The sequence below is a fragment of the Impatiens glandulifera genome, chromosome 9 (assembly GCF_907164915.1).
Source record: "Impatiens glandulifera chromosome 9, dImpGla2.1, whole genome shotgun sequence".
NCBI classification, from domain to species: Eukaryota; Viridiplantae; Streptophyta; class Magnoliopsida; order Ericales; family Balsaminaceae; genus Impatiens; species Impatiens glandulifera.
The window spans coordinates 20906675-20920736 of NC_061870.1; the positions used below are offsets into that span (position 1 = coordinate 20906675).

Consider the following 14062-nt stretch of genomic DNA (forward strand, 5'->3'; position numbering starts at 1 on the left):
GAAAAATAACCAATATAATCTTAAACATTAACTTAAAAAATAATTATATCCTCCACCAAAAGATAAGTACGTTGAATGGTTTTTTAACTAGTGAATATTGAGATTCTAAAATATTTACTAAGTTTTAAAATAATTAATTACATTCCTAATTTTATAATAAGAAAATATTTTTTTACTATAAACAAGCACTACACATAAAAAAAGGTAAAAAAACGGGTAACGTTAGGCCAGCTAAATAATATCCAATAGAATAAGAACACGTCATCACCACTTACAATGCTGAATTTAGACTCCTCAGTTGTTATAACTGAAACTGCTATTCTCTCTCCTAATCGTACTCCATTGATAGACCTTAGAAGCTTTAGAAACGCCTCTGGTTTCGATTGATTTCGCAGTAACTTTTCGGCCGATAATGCCTGAGTACTCACCGTTAAGCGTTGATGATACAGGCCAAGAACGCCAACGATTGCCTTCCATTGTTGTTCCCGCCAAGAGAACGAGGCGGACGAATCGCGTCGCTTCTCTCGATGTCTTTCGCGGTCTCTGCGTATTTGTAATATATCTATCGATTCCTGCATTCCTCTGTTTTTGTTCATTCATTTTCTCTAATTTGATCACAATATCCATGCGTTTCACCTTTGGTTCATGTCTGTTCGATTCTGGCATTTTGTTTTACTTGATAGATCTGATATTAGCTAGTTGAGCTTCTTTTTTCGTGATTTAGGATATTGATGTTAATTAGTAGGCAACGTCTTTGGAGGCCGATCATCACTGGATAAGATTTTACGTTTAGTTCATCAACAATATTGTGTATCAATGCAGAATTAAGAAAGTAATTGCAATTTGAAAGTGAATATGGATAAAGTGGACTAGCTAGCTAGATGATAAAGTTTAATTATGACTGTGTAATCAACTTACTTTCGCTTGAGCTGTATTTTGATTCTTTTTTGTTTATGTGATTGTAAAAGTGATATGTTTACTTTCAGCTTATGATTCTAGTGGATTATGGTGGTCCATTATTTCCTTATATTGCTCATTCTCCATGGAATGGTGTGCACCTGGCAGATTTTGTGATGCCTTCCTTTCTTTTCGTTTCCGGAATCTCACTTGCCATTGTTTTTAAGGTACTGAAAGAAATTCAAGATGAACCAATATTATATGTCTAGTTGAAAGAGAAATAAAGAAGAAGATGCTATAATTTGTACACTGCCTTCTTTTGTCCTTTATTTTCCTTAGAAAGTTCAAGATCGAGTGGAAGCCTCACAAAAGTCACTACTAAGGGCTTTGAAACTCTTTCTTGTTGGTGTTTTTCTTCAAGGTATTTTGTTGATCATCTTTATACAAGTCCCATCCATCGCACTTCACTGAATTCATGTGATGCTTGAACTAGCTTATGGTATTTGCTCTACAGTTCCACAGAAAGTGACACTCAATTTTGGTTTTGGTGGTTTATGTGTTTCATCTATTTGAAACTGTTATGATATTATGTTTGAATGTTTTTAAAATATGATTATGATGAAATTTTATTATTTCAATTGGTTATTTATGACAATGCATGTATTTACTTTTAAAATATCACCATTAAACAACTGTTGGTGCTTGTTGGAGCTTGCTTTCAGGGGGTTATTTGCATGGAGCAACTTCTCTCACGTATGGTGTTGATATTGGAAGGATACGTTGGATGGGTATTTTGCAGGTAATTTTATTTTTCTTGTATTTCGTGTTGCCTACTTGCCCATTATATATGTCCAATCAATGCTAGTTAACACCGAAATTTAGATTGATCAGGATATCTTTTTGAAGTACTTATTGTTTTCATCAATTTCAGAGGATATCTATTGGATATGTATTTGCAGCCTTGTGCGAAATATGGCTTCCCACTGAAAAGCTAAAAGGAACTTCTCATTTGAGGAATTATTTTTATCATTGGTAAGCTACCATATAAATGATACTCTAAGGTACATAGTGATGAATGTGAACTAATTTTTCTTGGTCAATGGATGAAAAACCTGCTAGGACCTTTTTCATATTGTTTCAATAGACATATAATATGATTTGTCACTTGGAACTTCTTTTTTTTCATCTTTGAGTTGTGATGTAATTCTGAATCTGAATACATGTTCAATCACGGATATAATGGTTAATTGCTATTAAATTCTTGAGATATTCCTTCATAAGTACATATTTGTTTGATTTTTCAATCATCTAGACTTTCTTATACAAGGATTTGTTATGATTGTGACATAGATCTCCATCCTGAGTGGATTTTCTTTGTAGAAGTTGCTAAAATAATGTCATTTGCAATCCTTAGGTGCACTATGTTTGCATTATTGTTGTCGTACTTGGCATTGACATATGGTTTATATGTTCCTGATTGGCAATTTGAAGCATTGAGCACAACTTCCTCTCTGGTAGCTTCAAACAGTAGCTCTGTTTTCAAGGTAGGCTAATTCATTTCTTTAAATTGATTTTTCCTTCTAGTAATTGATCCCTTACTGGTCAGTTGAGATTGCATTGGTAGTACATTTCTCTTGTAAACAAATGCAAGCATCTTGTGCATTTGTCAAAAATATGTTTCGTTTGATTTAGGTAACATGTTCAAGACGAGGGGATCTTGGACCTGCATGTAATGCGGCTGGAATGATAGATCGTTATGTTCTTGGTATCAACCATCTATACACAAAACCTACGTATAGAAACTTGAAGGTGGATTTTTCTGAATTTACTTTAAAAAACTTCCATTTATTTTTTTCTCTTTATCAATGATCAGTCTGCTTATACATAATCAACCTTTCCAGGAATGCAGAACCTTAGGAGATCACCAGATACCTTCGTGGTGCCATGCTCCATTTGATCCTGAAGGGATTCTAAGGTGACCAATCTAATCCTCTTCTTTTGATGTTGCTCTCTGGCCTATTGCCAATTTAAAGTGATGGTTTATTACTAGGCTATTGAATCACTTAGGAAGTCATTGTTCACCTACAGAGTTTATTAGTCATTTTTCTTGAATCATAATTGGGCTTATATGTATCATTGCATAATGCTTTACCATGTTCTAGACAATTATTGTTTTGGAAAAGATTATCTCTGAAATGTATATATTGTTGCATAATGCCTTACCATGTTCTAGTTATGTATTGTTTTGGAGAAGATAATCTCAGAGTAGTATGTGTAGGAAATTTTATTTTCCTGTTTTAGTAGACCGGGCCACTAAAGGAGGTTAGCAGCACAAGATCCATTCTAATGACCCCCAACTTCAATCAATGTGTTCTTAGTGGGAATCAAATATGAGACTTTAACCTCTTAGTTCAAGACTCTCTTATTTTTTAGCACCCCTGTTTAACGTTTAACTTGATGTTACTATGAATATTACAAAATTCTAATAATTACAATGATCTTCAATTAGGCAAAAATGAGATTTAAGCATCTTATAGATTTGTTTTGCATATAATTACACTGAATAATAATCCTAACCATAGTCATGTTAAAACATAATTATAAACATTTGGAAATCAGGCTAATATATTGATGTTCTTATTTTAACTAAAAATTGTTTTTCAGTTCATTGAGTGCTTGCGTTTCAAGCATAATTGGACTACAGTTTGGTCACATTCTTGTTCAGTTTCAGGTGAGTTCTTTTAGCCCATGTTGTAGTCATCTTTTCTTTGTACTACATCCTCTTTCCTAAAGTATGCATTGTTCACCTCTATAATGATTTACAGTTGCTTGACAGCAAGAATCTGTGGTAGCATTTTTTGGAATCAACTTTAACCTTTCATAGTGTAGAAGATATATCTAGTAAGGAGATAGATACAAAAAAAAAAAAAAGTATTAATGTTAGTGCTTGATAATGCTAGAGAAATGGGACATCTATTTTGTTAAAAGGTTTTGTTAAAGTTAACACTATTAATGCCAGCTCCTCTCCTCTCCCCTTTATAGACAATCCTCATGATGTTACATATTCAAAAAGTAATGAAATGAGTGGAAAGAAGATCAATACAGCTTATGTCAAATTGTATCCAAAATCTATTCTGCTGTAGACCAAGGATTCCTAAGCTCTTTTTTCTTTAAGAATGATTGCCTTTGAACATTTCTATTTTTTTAAAACCATAGTTTATTATCTGGAATAAACTAGCACAACCTCACTTCTAACTTGTGACTTTGTTAGTGGGAAATGAGGTCTCTTATGCTAGAAGACTTTAGAGACTCTAGTGGATTTTTTATAGCTTAATTAATGGAAAATTAATCTAAATATTAGACATTATTATTATTATCTGTTTTATGTAATAGAGAAATATGTTAAAAAATTTTGAATTTTGATTGAAACAAGTATTTTAATTTAGAAATACGTATTTATTGCAGGACCATAAAGAGCGATTACAGAGCTGGATCTATTTTTCAGTTGCAATCTGTTTACTTGGCTTGTTCCTTTCTATTCTAGGTATGGTAATGTTATATGTTTTGTGTTTCCATCAAGTGCTTAAAAGAAGAAGAAGGATTCATAAGATTAATTAATAGTTTTATGGGGTTAATTATTGTATTGTTTTGTTTTCAGGTATGCCATTGAATAAGTCTCTATACTCAATAAGTTACATGCTGGTGACAACCGGCATTGCTGGAATAACATTTTCGGCTATGTATACATTGGTGAGTGTTGAAAACAAGAATCATTTTGAGGAATATGGTAGCTTAACTTACTTGTGTGGTGTTGTGCAGGTTGATGTTTATTGTGGTTTAGGATGTTTGAGATATGGGTTTGAATGGATGGGAAAACATGCTTTAAACATATTTATAGTGGTTAGTTCAAACTTAGCAGTTATTGCCATTCAAGGCTTCTACTGGTCCGTCCCTGAAAATAACATTGTAAGTAGTATCCAATCCATCTATGTTCTTGACCAAAATTTCAAATAATTTATTTATTTTTTGGTGGTGGTATTCAACAGATTCACATGATTGTGACATGTTTTAAGCGCTCATGAGATCTACACCGATTTCAGGTACTATTTGGAACAAAATAGATTAATTTTGGTGATGAAAATTCGGTTTTAATTGTTTGTTTTTTTGTCTGATTCTCTCAGGGAATTGTGAATAGCTTTTGAGATTCAGCTATAAGCAGAACTGAATTTGATATTTAGGTATAGTAGTTTATTCGATAAATGCTTAGATACAATTTATTTGAATAGCTTATGTTGAGTTTGTATGATACTCTTAGTTGTTTCGATTTATCATTCTTATTTATTTTAAATTATTCAGTTTTATTATTTGCTCATATAAAACAAATGATAATAATGTGAAATAAATATGGAGCGTTACAGGTCATGCGAAAAAAAGGTGAAATGAGAAAGAACAAAAAAGGGCTCGTCTATCGAGATTATATAGCCAATTAACGATAGACAGAGTTAAAAAGAAACGTCTGACATTTTCTGCTGTCTGGACACGTGTCCGTATTTCTCTGGCTGCAGACAAGGACTGATGCTTTCTCTGCAAAATGTTATTTGTCTTCACGCGAGATCTCGCTTCCAGTGAAAGGAGAATTCAAAAAGTGAAATTAATGTAGAAAAAAAAAAGTATAACAATAACTTATGTATAAAATAAAAAACTCAATTCATTAATTAAAAAAATTAAAAAATATTTTGAATTTATTTAAATATTAAATATATATTACCAAATTCAATAAAGCTAAATCGAACTTATGGCCGGGCTATCTTGATTTATTATCTAACTTTTCTTGCTTTCTTGATTATATTTTTCCTTAAACCTAAAATGCATATATAACAATTGTGATGGATTAAAAAAAATTTATATATATTAGAAATATGATTACAACTTTATTTATTTGAAATTGAAATGTATAGCATAGTACCATAACAAATGTTATAAATGGAGAATATTCTACCCAAACAATGATTTCATATTGAAGATATTTATATGTTTAGTCTTTTTAATCTTTGTCTTTATTATCTCTCTATGCTTTTTAAAATACATTAGCAATTAAATGGATAAATAAAATAAGTTTTATGCTTTAAGAAAATTAAGTTTAGAGTACAGGAATATAGTATTTCAAATAAATTTGATTTAAATTTAAATTTTAAATGTTAATCCTTTTAATTTTAGAAAACTAGTACGAAACCTCTAACTTTAATTTAAAGCATTTTAATAGGAATCTAAACTTAAATATTTAATTATTTAAACAAAATTTTATTACTTAAACTATTCTATTGAGTTAAATATAATACTTATATTCTAGAAAATCTATTTGTTTCCTAAATTGACTGGACAAGTTTTTTTATTTTACACCAACAAAGGGGGTAAATGTTAAAAAGATGAATTTGATAGATGAACAATAGAACAAAAATAAAGAAACGATATTTTACATGATTCCCATGTGGTCCTGCATTTTTCTTTGTCCCTACTACTAACGTTATCTTTACATGGTTTCATTTGGCTCTACCAAATTAAATAATATATAATGTCCTTAAAGCAAGGGCATTGTCAATTCAAATAATACAAATTAATTAGATCCATATTATTAAACAATCTCCTCCATTATCCCTCAAATTTGGCCACGTCCCAACCTGTCTCAAAACCAAAAATAGTGCCTTGTTTCTTATACCCACCATCACACATGACTCGCATCGAACCGGACTAAGCTCAACTCGACCAAACATTCTCGAAGGATTGACGAAAGGAAAAAACAACAATCTTTATCACTAAAGTAAATCTAATCAGTGGAACTTAAAAAATGAGTTCAATTTTCACAATTTACAATAGTAACAACCATAATTTTCAACTTATAATAGTAACAATAATTGAGATCATTTGCAACAGTAAACATGATTTAAAATAAAATAAAAAATGAAAGTAAACTATAATAATATTAATAATAATAATAGCATATCTGGATGACAATGAAGCAAATATCGATCGTGTATAAGAAACAACAACTCACTTGATCTGGCTTATACAACACATATATATATATTTCATTTTAAATTATATAATAATTAATTGCATGCAACCTCTATCCCATTCATTCATTTTATAATATAATTTTCTAAATAATAATATACATGGATAAGGTTGATATTCCAAACTTGCTCTTTTAAAATTATAAAGTTAGGGCATAACCTTCTAATGTTTTAATTTTTTTGAAAATGGTGATGAGTAAATTAAGATTCGAACCCACAACACAATTCTATTAGTATTATTTAATTTAGTGATATTAATAATTAATTATTTGTAACGGTTGGAAGCAGTTGCTTTATGGTTGGATGACAGCCAATATTGAAAGACAAAAATAACAGCATTAGCATCACATGGTCGCTTTGCTGTACTTGTTACCCCACTCTCCCTCTATATCATTTGTACTATTTTATACTTTATTTAAATAAAGTCCTTATCTTTAACTAATCTATCTATACATCATAATTAATTCATTAATCTATTCCACTTTTAATAAGTGCTTCTTTGATTCAAAAATTATTTTGAACAATTAATTAGGGATAGCTTTATTCGCATCTTTTTCTTATTCTAAGTTTTGCTAATATATGGGATGTCTTTATGTTCATAATCTTTTCATTTAACCTTCTTGTTTATTTCATATTATTCGGGTGATTCGATAAATATTAAAATATGTTTGATTTTATATAATTGCGGTAACTTATTCGTTTGACGGTACTTATATGTAAACAATATTATTTGAGTGGTCTATTAAAATTTTTAATTATTTAGTTATGTTACATGTTTATTTGATGACATTATATATTGACTTATTTGGAAATATTTAGAGTTGAGTTTGAACGGATAATATTATTAAATTTGTTAATATATACACACAACTAAACTATATTCTATAACATTATTTTAACTAAATTAATATTCAGATAAGTTATAAAAAAAAATAGTTTTATTTTGTCACACCCAAATCTAGCTCAAGTGCGTTTCCAAATTGGGTCTTATTAAGTGTAGAAACCAGATACTTATTTATTTACATTGGACTAAATAGTAAATAATTGACAATAAAAATAAGGTGTTGATACTCGATTCATAACCAAACTACGATAAATCAAAAGTCTTCCACTAATGTGTAAAATTTTTTTTTTTTTAGAACGCTGGGTTTCGCTGCTCCTATGGAATGCGATTAATCTCGGCGGGTTAAACATATAGCCCGCAAACACACTTAATCATTACACAGACGCAGAACTTGTCGCCTGACGGGCTCGAATTCAGGACTTCATGGAGGTTGGAGATATCCACCTTTTGTTACCGCTAGACTAGAAGAGCGGATAAATTTGTAGGATTATAGATTAAAGAATTTTAACCATTGTAAAAACTTATTAAGCAAAATTGATTCTTATTTAAGCTTAAGAAATGAATCAAAGTGGCCCTTAAAGCTCTGAAGAAAAGAATCAAACTAACCCTATAATATACTAGAATCCAACTCTCATCTTATATATATAAAGACATACCAAGCTAACTCCATCATCATCACCCATTAATTCACAGAGAACCTAAACCTAGAGAGAGAAAAGAAGAAGAAGAAATGTCTAAAGAAGTAAAAGAAGAAGGTGTAACAGTTCCCCATGGAAGAGACTACGTAGACCCACCACCAGCTCCATTTCTAGACCTAGCAGAATTAAAGCTATGGTCTTTCTACAGAGCTCTAATCGCCGAATTCATCGCCACCCTCCTCTTCCTCTACGTCACAATCGCCACCGTCATCGGCCACAAAAAACAAACCGGTCCCTGCGACGGCGTAGGCCTTCTCGGTATCGCCTGGGCCTTCGGCGGCATGATATTCGTCCTAGTTTACTGCACCGCCGGCATCTCAGGAGGTCACATAAATCCAGCAGTAACATTCGGGCTATTTCTAGCCAGAAAAGTGTCCTTAATAAGGGCACTAGGATACATGATAGCTCAATGTTTAGGTGCCATAAGTGGTGTCGGACTAGTTAAAGCATTCATGAAACATCCTTATAACTCTCTTGGAGGCGGTGCTAATTCAGTTGCAGATGGTTATAACAATGGAACCGCTCTTGGAGCTGAGATAATTGGAACGTTTGTTCTTGTTTACACTGTTTTTTCAGCGACCGATCCTAAACGCAACGCTCGCGATTCTCATATTCCTGTTTTGGCTCCTCTTCCAATTGGGTTTGCTGTTTTCATGGTGCATTTGGCTACTATTCCGATTACTGGTACGGGTATTAATCCGGCTAGGAGTTTCGGAGCTGCCGTTATCTATAATGACAAGAAAGTTTGGGACGATCAAGTAAGTGATAATGATTAACATAATTTAATTAATTTAATTTAATTTAATTATTTTAATTTATTGAACAGTGGATATTCTGGGTTGGACCGATGATCGGAGCGATGGCGGCGGCGGCGTATCATCAGTATATATTGAGAGCTGCGGCCATTAAAGCTTTGGGATCTTTTCGTAGTAACCCTACCAACTAGATGAACTTATCAGTTCTACTATCTTTATTGATTAATTAATTAGCTTTATTAGTTTTTGATATATATATTATTGTTTAAGTGTGTGGTTTAAGTAATGTAATATTTGATGATGTTGTGTGAATTTGTTTCTTTTTAGAGAGAGTGAGAGAGACAATGTTTGTACTAGTGTATTGATTTGATTCTATGTACGATGATGGGTGTTCTTTGTTGGTAAATTTCTTTTTTTTTTGCATGTTTGTTTTTGAGTATAAGAACATGACCAAGATCTTCATCTTCTTTCTTTAGGTCAGATTGATGTTTTGGATTTGGGTTATTTAAATAATTATAAACCCTTCCTATTGTTTTTCAATTGACAGAGATTTGAGTAGAAAATTTGAGGGAGGGAATGATTTGACACATATAATTAGCTGAAAAAATCAAATAATTTCTCTATTTCCTCCCACTAAATTTCCTCCAACTGAATTTCCAAAATCGTTCTCTCTCACATTTCTTCCCTCAGGTTACATCATTTCATGTATTCATATTAATCCCACTTAATTAATTACTTCAATTGGTTGGGGGAGTGGGTTTTTAGAGTTTACCTAAGTTTCTCATAAAAATTCTTGTTTGATAAAAATTAAAAAAAAAAATTGGTTTTTAAAATTTTAAAACTATTTTACCATGAGTTGAGAGTGTATATTGAAATTGAAAGAATTGTGGATTAGAGATAGAAAAAATAAAGTAACTTAAAGAAAATAATTTTGAAATTTAAATGAATAAAATTTGATGATTATATTATTGATAAAATGTTTGAATTTTGAGATAAAAACTAGTTTTATCTCAATAATCAAATATCAAACAACCCCGAAATTAACATCAAATTAGGTTATTTTTTCATAATAAAACATTATAATATCACCCTTTTAAATCTTTTAAAAAAATAAATAAATATTAATCTCCTCAAAATTCCCAAACATTTTTAAATAAACTACCGAAGAAGTTTAAAAATAGCTGTTAAAATGTAGTGGTCAAAGTTTGGGAGCATATTTCCCGAGGAAATTACACATGAAATAGCAGCTAGGGGTGCAGAAGCCTGCATTTGTTTATTATTATTATTTTAAATGTCACAATTTGTGAGTAGTCACTTTTGAGGTCTAGCCTGTCTGCCCTAGCTATCTCCATTCAACATCATCATAAATGTTAAAAAATATATTTGATTACAAAATTTTTATTTTATCTCAATTAATTTGATGTTTGGTTATATGGGGTGGTTATTGTTTGAAAAATGAATATGGACCAAACATATAAAGTAGAAAAAAAATTTAAATATGTTCAATTAATATACTTTTAAAAAAGGATCCATACCCTCTAAGAGCTTGTTCTTTTTTCTTTATTTTTATTAGTATTTCTCTTTTCATTTTATTTCAATATATATATATTTATTTTTCTTTCTAATAATTTTCAAATAAGAATGATGGTACATATCTAGTGTAATAATAAGTTTTTAGAATTAGGTTGATTTGTTAGATGTTTATTTATGGCAAGAGAACATATTAACTTTGGTTTTAGTTTATGGTGGGTTAAATAAATTATAGGGGGGAAATTAAGTGAATATTTAATCAATAATGAATTAGATTGAAAAAATTATAGAAAAAATAAAATTATTATTATTATTATTTTTGTTTTGAGTTTAGCCCAACTCAGCTATAATGTTAACTAATTATTTCATGATGGTTGTAATTAGAATAGAAATTACATGATTACTTTCTCAATGGTTTCTATTATGCAGAATAATATTAAAATCTTTATTAACTTTTAAAATAAAACTTAAGTATCAAGCCTTAAACTAAAAAAATTCATCCCAACTCCCTTTCTCTCCTTTCTAACACAAAATGAAAAAAACTAAGGAAAATGACAGAGATTCAAAATAAGATCGGTTTGTTATTATGTTGGAGACAATAAAAACTATTTCATGTATATTTAGTGTCGGTTCTGAAAATTGGGTTGCCCTAGTTTACATAAAAAAACGTGAAATTTTATTTTTGGTTAACCTAATTTTATTTAAAAAAATTATTGAAAAAAATATTTTAGTAATGTTTGAAATTATAATCAAATAAATATTTTTGTTTTTATCTTTAAACATTATACTAAACACTTTTTTATTTAACAAAATAGTAAATTTCACTTAAGCCTCTATTGTTTTTTTTTAAATAAATGGACTTGTTGAAAATATATGGGGCAAGTCCATTTTAGTTTGTTTGTTAAGGTTTAATAGTTTAATTAAATTGTCATTATTAAAAAAGAAAAATAAATTTTAAAATAGTGGATTATGATTTGAAAGACACTTTTACAAAGTCCAATGGGCATAGTAGATAAAGCTAGGGAATATTAACCTTTGAGCCTAGTTCAGTGGGCTATTCATATTTTTTACTTATTAGAAAATATTATTATTTCATAAATAATAAAGAATTATTAGTAAAAACATATCCAATAATAATAAAAGGGAAATTTGAGAAAATGATCCTCAAAAAGCCTTAAATACGTGCAGCGCTTAAAAAAAACTCTCATACTGTTTTTGGACGATTTTGTCCATGTCGGAGGGAATCGCTCGGAGGGAATCGCAAGATGATTTTTTTTTTTTTCGTTTCGCGATTACGTGACGCAACTGAGCATTTTCTTCCAAAAAAAATTCATAATTAATTTTTTTTTTAATAAAAAAATAAAAAATTGCGTCACGCAACATCAAGTTACGTGACGCGACTGAGACATTTTCGTCCAAAAAAAATAAAAGTATCATCAGCGCATTAAAAATAATGCGTTGGCACTTTCCGCATTTAAGGCCTTTTTAAGAGTCATTTCCTCAAATTTCACATAATAAAATCATCTTAATTTCTTAAATTAAAAAAAAATATATTTTTTTAATAAATAAAAGTTTTTTCATTAACAATGATAATAATGCAATGAGAAAAAATAAAATAGATTTAGGGTTTATTTTCTATAAAAATAAAAATAAAGAATAAAGAATGAAATGTAATAAGAGATGTACTACATTTGTTATTTGAAGTTTCCGAACCGGATTTGGAAACCGGTCGAGCCAAATCATGAAAGGAGATGAAATGCACTGAATCGCTTGATCTGATCTCCACCGCCCCGTCGTCTCCCCCATAGTAGTCCGATCGATCATCGTCGGCGATAAAGATGATCGTCTGCGTTGCTGTTGTCGGTCACCAGGTAAATCATCATCATCATCTTCTTCTTCATCTTCTTTATGATCCTGAATAACTGAACTTGATTCCAATCCAAATCCAAATCGAACAGAACAATCCTCTTTACATCCAGAGTTTCACCGAAGCAGACGACGCCCTAAAGCTTCATCACATAGTCCATTGCTCCCTTGACGTTGTTGATGAAAGAGGTCCTTTTCTATCTTTCTCTTATATTATGCATTCCTTTTAGGGCTTCCATCTGTAGTACGATTGTGTTCTAATAACTGCTTTCAATTCCTGAAACATTTCAACTGCTTTCATTTTCATTGCAAATTACTGATTGATCAGATTTCAGCAAACAGATTAAACATGGGTTGAAACTTGAATCATACTTTTATAATTGAGTAACTTGTCTGAATTATCATTCCAATATTCATTCTTTCCATCAACAGTGAATAATCCAAAGAAATCAGGGCCAACACTCAATGAAACATTCCTTGGTCTTCTTTATCCAACTGAAAACTACAAAGTGTAAGTACAATCAATCACCAATTTGGTTTAGGGTTTAGGGTTATATCTATACAAATTCTCAATATGCATGGGTGTGTTGTTTATGTACAACCAGGTATGGATATTTGACCAATACTAAAGTGAAGTTTATATTAGTGACAACCGATCTTGATGTTCGCGATGCAGATGTTAGAAATGTAAGCATTCCAGATTTTTGTGTTTTTTTCTAGTTGCTGTTGGTTGGGTAAACGAATGGGAAAATATATATAAGTAACATTTGGAAACCGATCTTGTGTTATAGTTTTTCAGGAGGTTCCACTCAGCTTATGTTGATGCAGTTTCAAACCCGTTTCATGTTCCTGGGAAAAAGATAACGTCTAGAAAATTTGCAGAAAATGTTAGCAACATTGTCAAGTCGTTTGGATCAAGTTCTACCGGATGAGAATCGGGCTTCATCAGGTGTTTTAAGGATTTATCAACCTCAATTTTTCATCTTTTTTACATTGTTCTTTGCCTTTGGGTAAATGACACACCTATGTTTATTCTTACACAATTATTGAATTTATGTTTTAAGTGAAGATCGTTTAATGGATTTCATTATTCATACATCTGCATATTGTTTCATTTGTGAAATCTTCCTGTGGTGTAAGATAATTATGTGTTTATGGATCGGGATAAGATTTCAAATTGGATGAAACATCAGGGTGCAAGTTAGGAGCGACTCTGCATATCGTATTTGGTCAGTTTTTCAATAAATTTAAATTCGACCCTACTATGTCGGTTATATTCTATACCTTCTATCCGACTTAACCAGATATTGAGTCGGTTTCACCGAAAAATTCATCGTAAAAAAACTATAAATATAAACAAATGAAAAAAACAGTTTTCTAACATCTTCAACTGTCGATTAT

General features: G+C 30.7%; 2 protein-coding genes across 2 annotated transcripts; both read left to right on the forward strand.

Moving 5' to 3' along the window:
• The first annotated feature begins 381 nt into the window (after window positions 1-381).
• Window positions 382-9683, forward strand: LOC124914936. Its single transcript, XM_047455569.1, has 14 exons — window positions 382-553; window positions 987-1124; window positions 1237-1318; window positions 1620-1696; window positions 1829-1929; window positions 2312-2441; window positions 2590-2706; window positions 2799-2872; window positions 3562-3628; window positions 4363-4441; window positions 4556-4647; window positions 4717-4891; window positions 8532-9268; window positions 9337-9683. Exons 1-14 carry the CDS (start codon window positions 413-415, stop codon window positions 9454-9456), a joined length of 2130 nt encoding a protein of 709 aa, XP_047311525.1. The 5' UTR covers window positions 382-412; the 3' UTR covers window positions 9457-9683.
• A 2813-nt stretch (window positions 9684-12496) lies between these two features.
• LOC124915390 (trafficking protein particle complex subunit 2-like protein) lies at window positions 12497-13759 on the forward strand. Its single transcript, XM_047456096.1, has 5 exons — window positions 12497-12666; window positions 12754-12850; window positions 13094-13172; window positions 13267-13348; window positions 13453-13759. The coding sequence occupies exons 1-5, from the start codon at window positions 12634-12636 to the stop codon at window positions 13591-13593; spliced, it is 432 nt and encodes a 143-aa protein (XP_047312052.1). The 5' UTR covers window positions 12497-12633; the 3' UTR covers window positions 13594-13759.
• Window positions 13760-14062: the final 303 nt, after the last annotated feature.

Bases quoted from the DNA above. Each gene is read 5' to 3' on its own strand.
- LOC124915390 (XM_047456096.1), top strand. From the start codon at position 12,634: ATGATCGTCTGCGTTGCTGTTGTCGGTCACCAG. The intron at 12,667-12,753 runs GTAAATCATCAT...CAAATCGAACAG, and splicing joins TTGCTGTTGTCGGTCACCAG to AACAATCCTCTTTACATCCA. The intron at 13,349-13,452 runs GTAAGCATTCCA...CTTGTGTTATAG, and splicing joins GCGATGCAGATGTTAGAAAT to TTTTTCAGGAGGTTCCACTC.
- LOC124914936 (XM_047455569.1), top strand. From the start codon at position 413: ATGCCTGAGTACTCACCGTTAAGCGTTGATGATACAGGCCAAGAACGC. The intron at 2,442-2,589 runs GTAGGCTAATTC...CGTTTGATTTAG, and splicing joins ACAGTAGCTCTGTTTTCAAG to GTAACATGTTCAAGACGAGG. The intron at 4,442-4,555 runs GTATGGTAATGT...TTTTGTTTTCAG, and splicing joins CTTGTTCCTTTCTATTCTAG to GTATGCCATTGAATAAGTCT.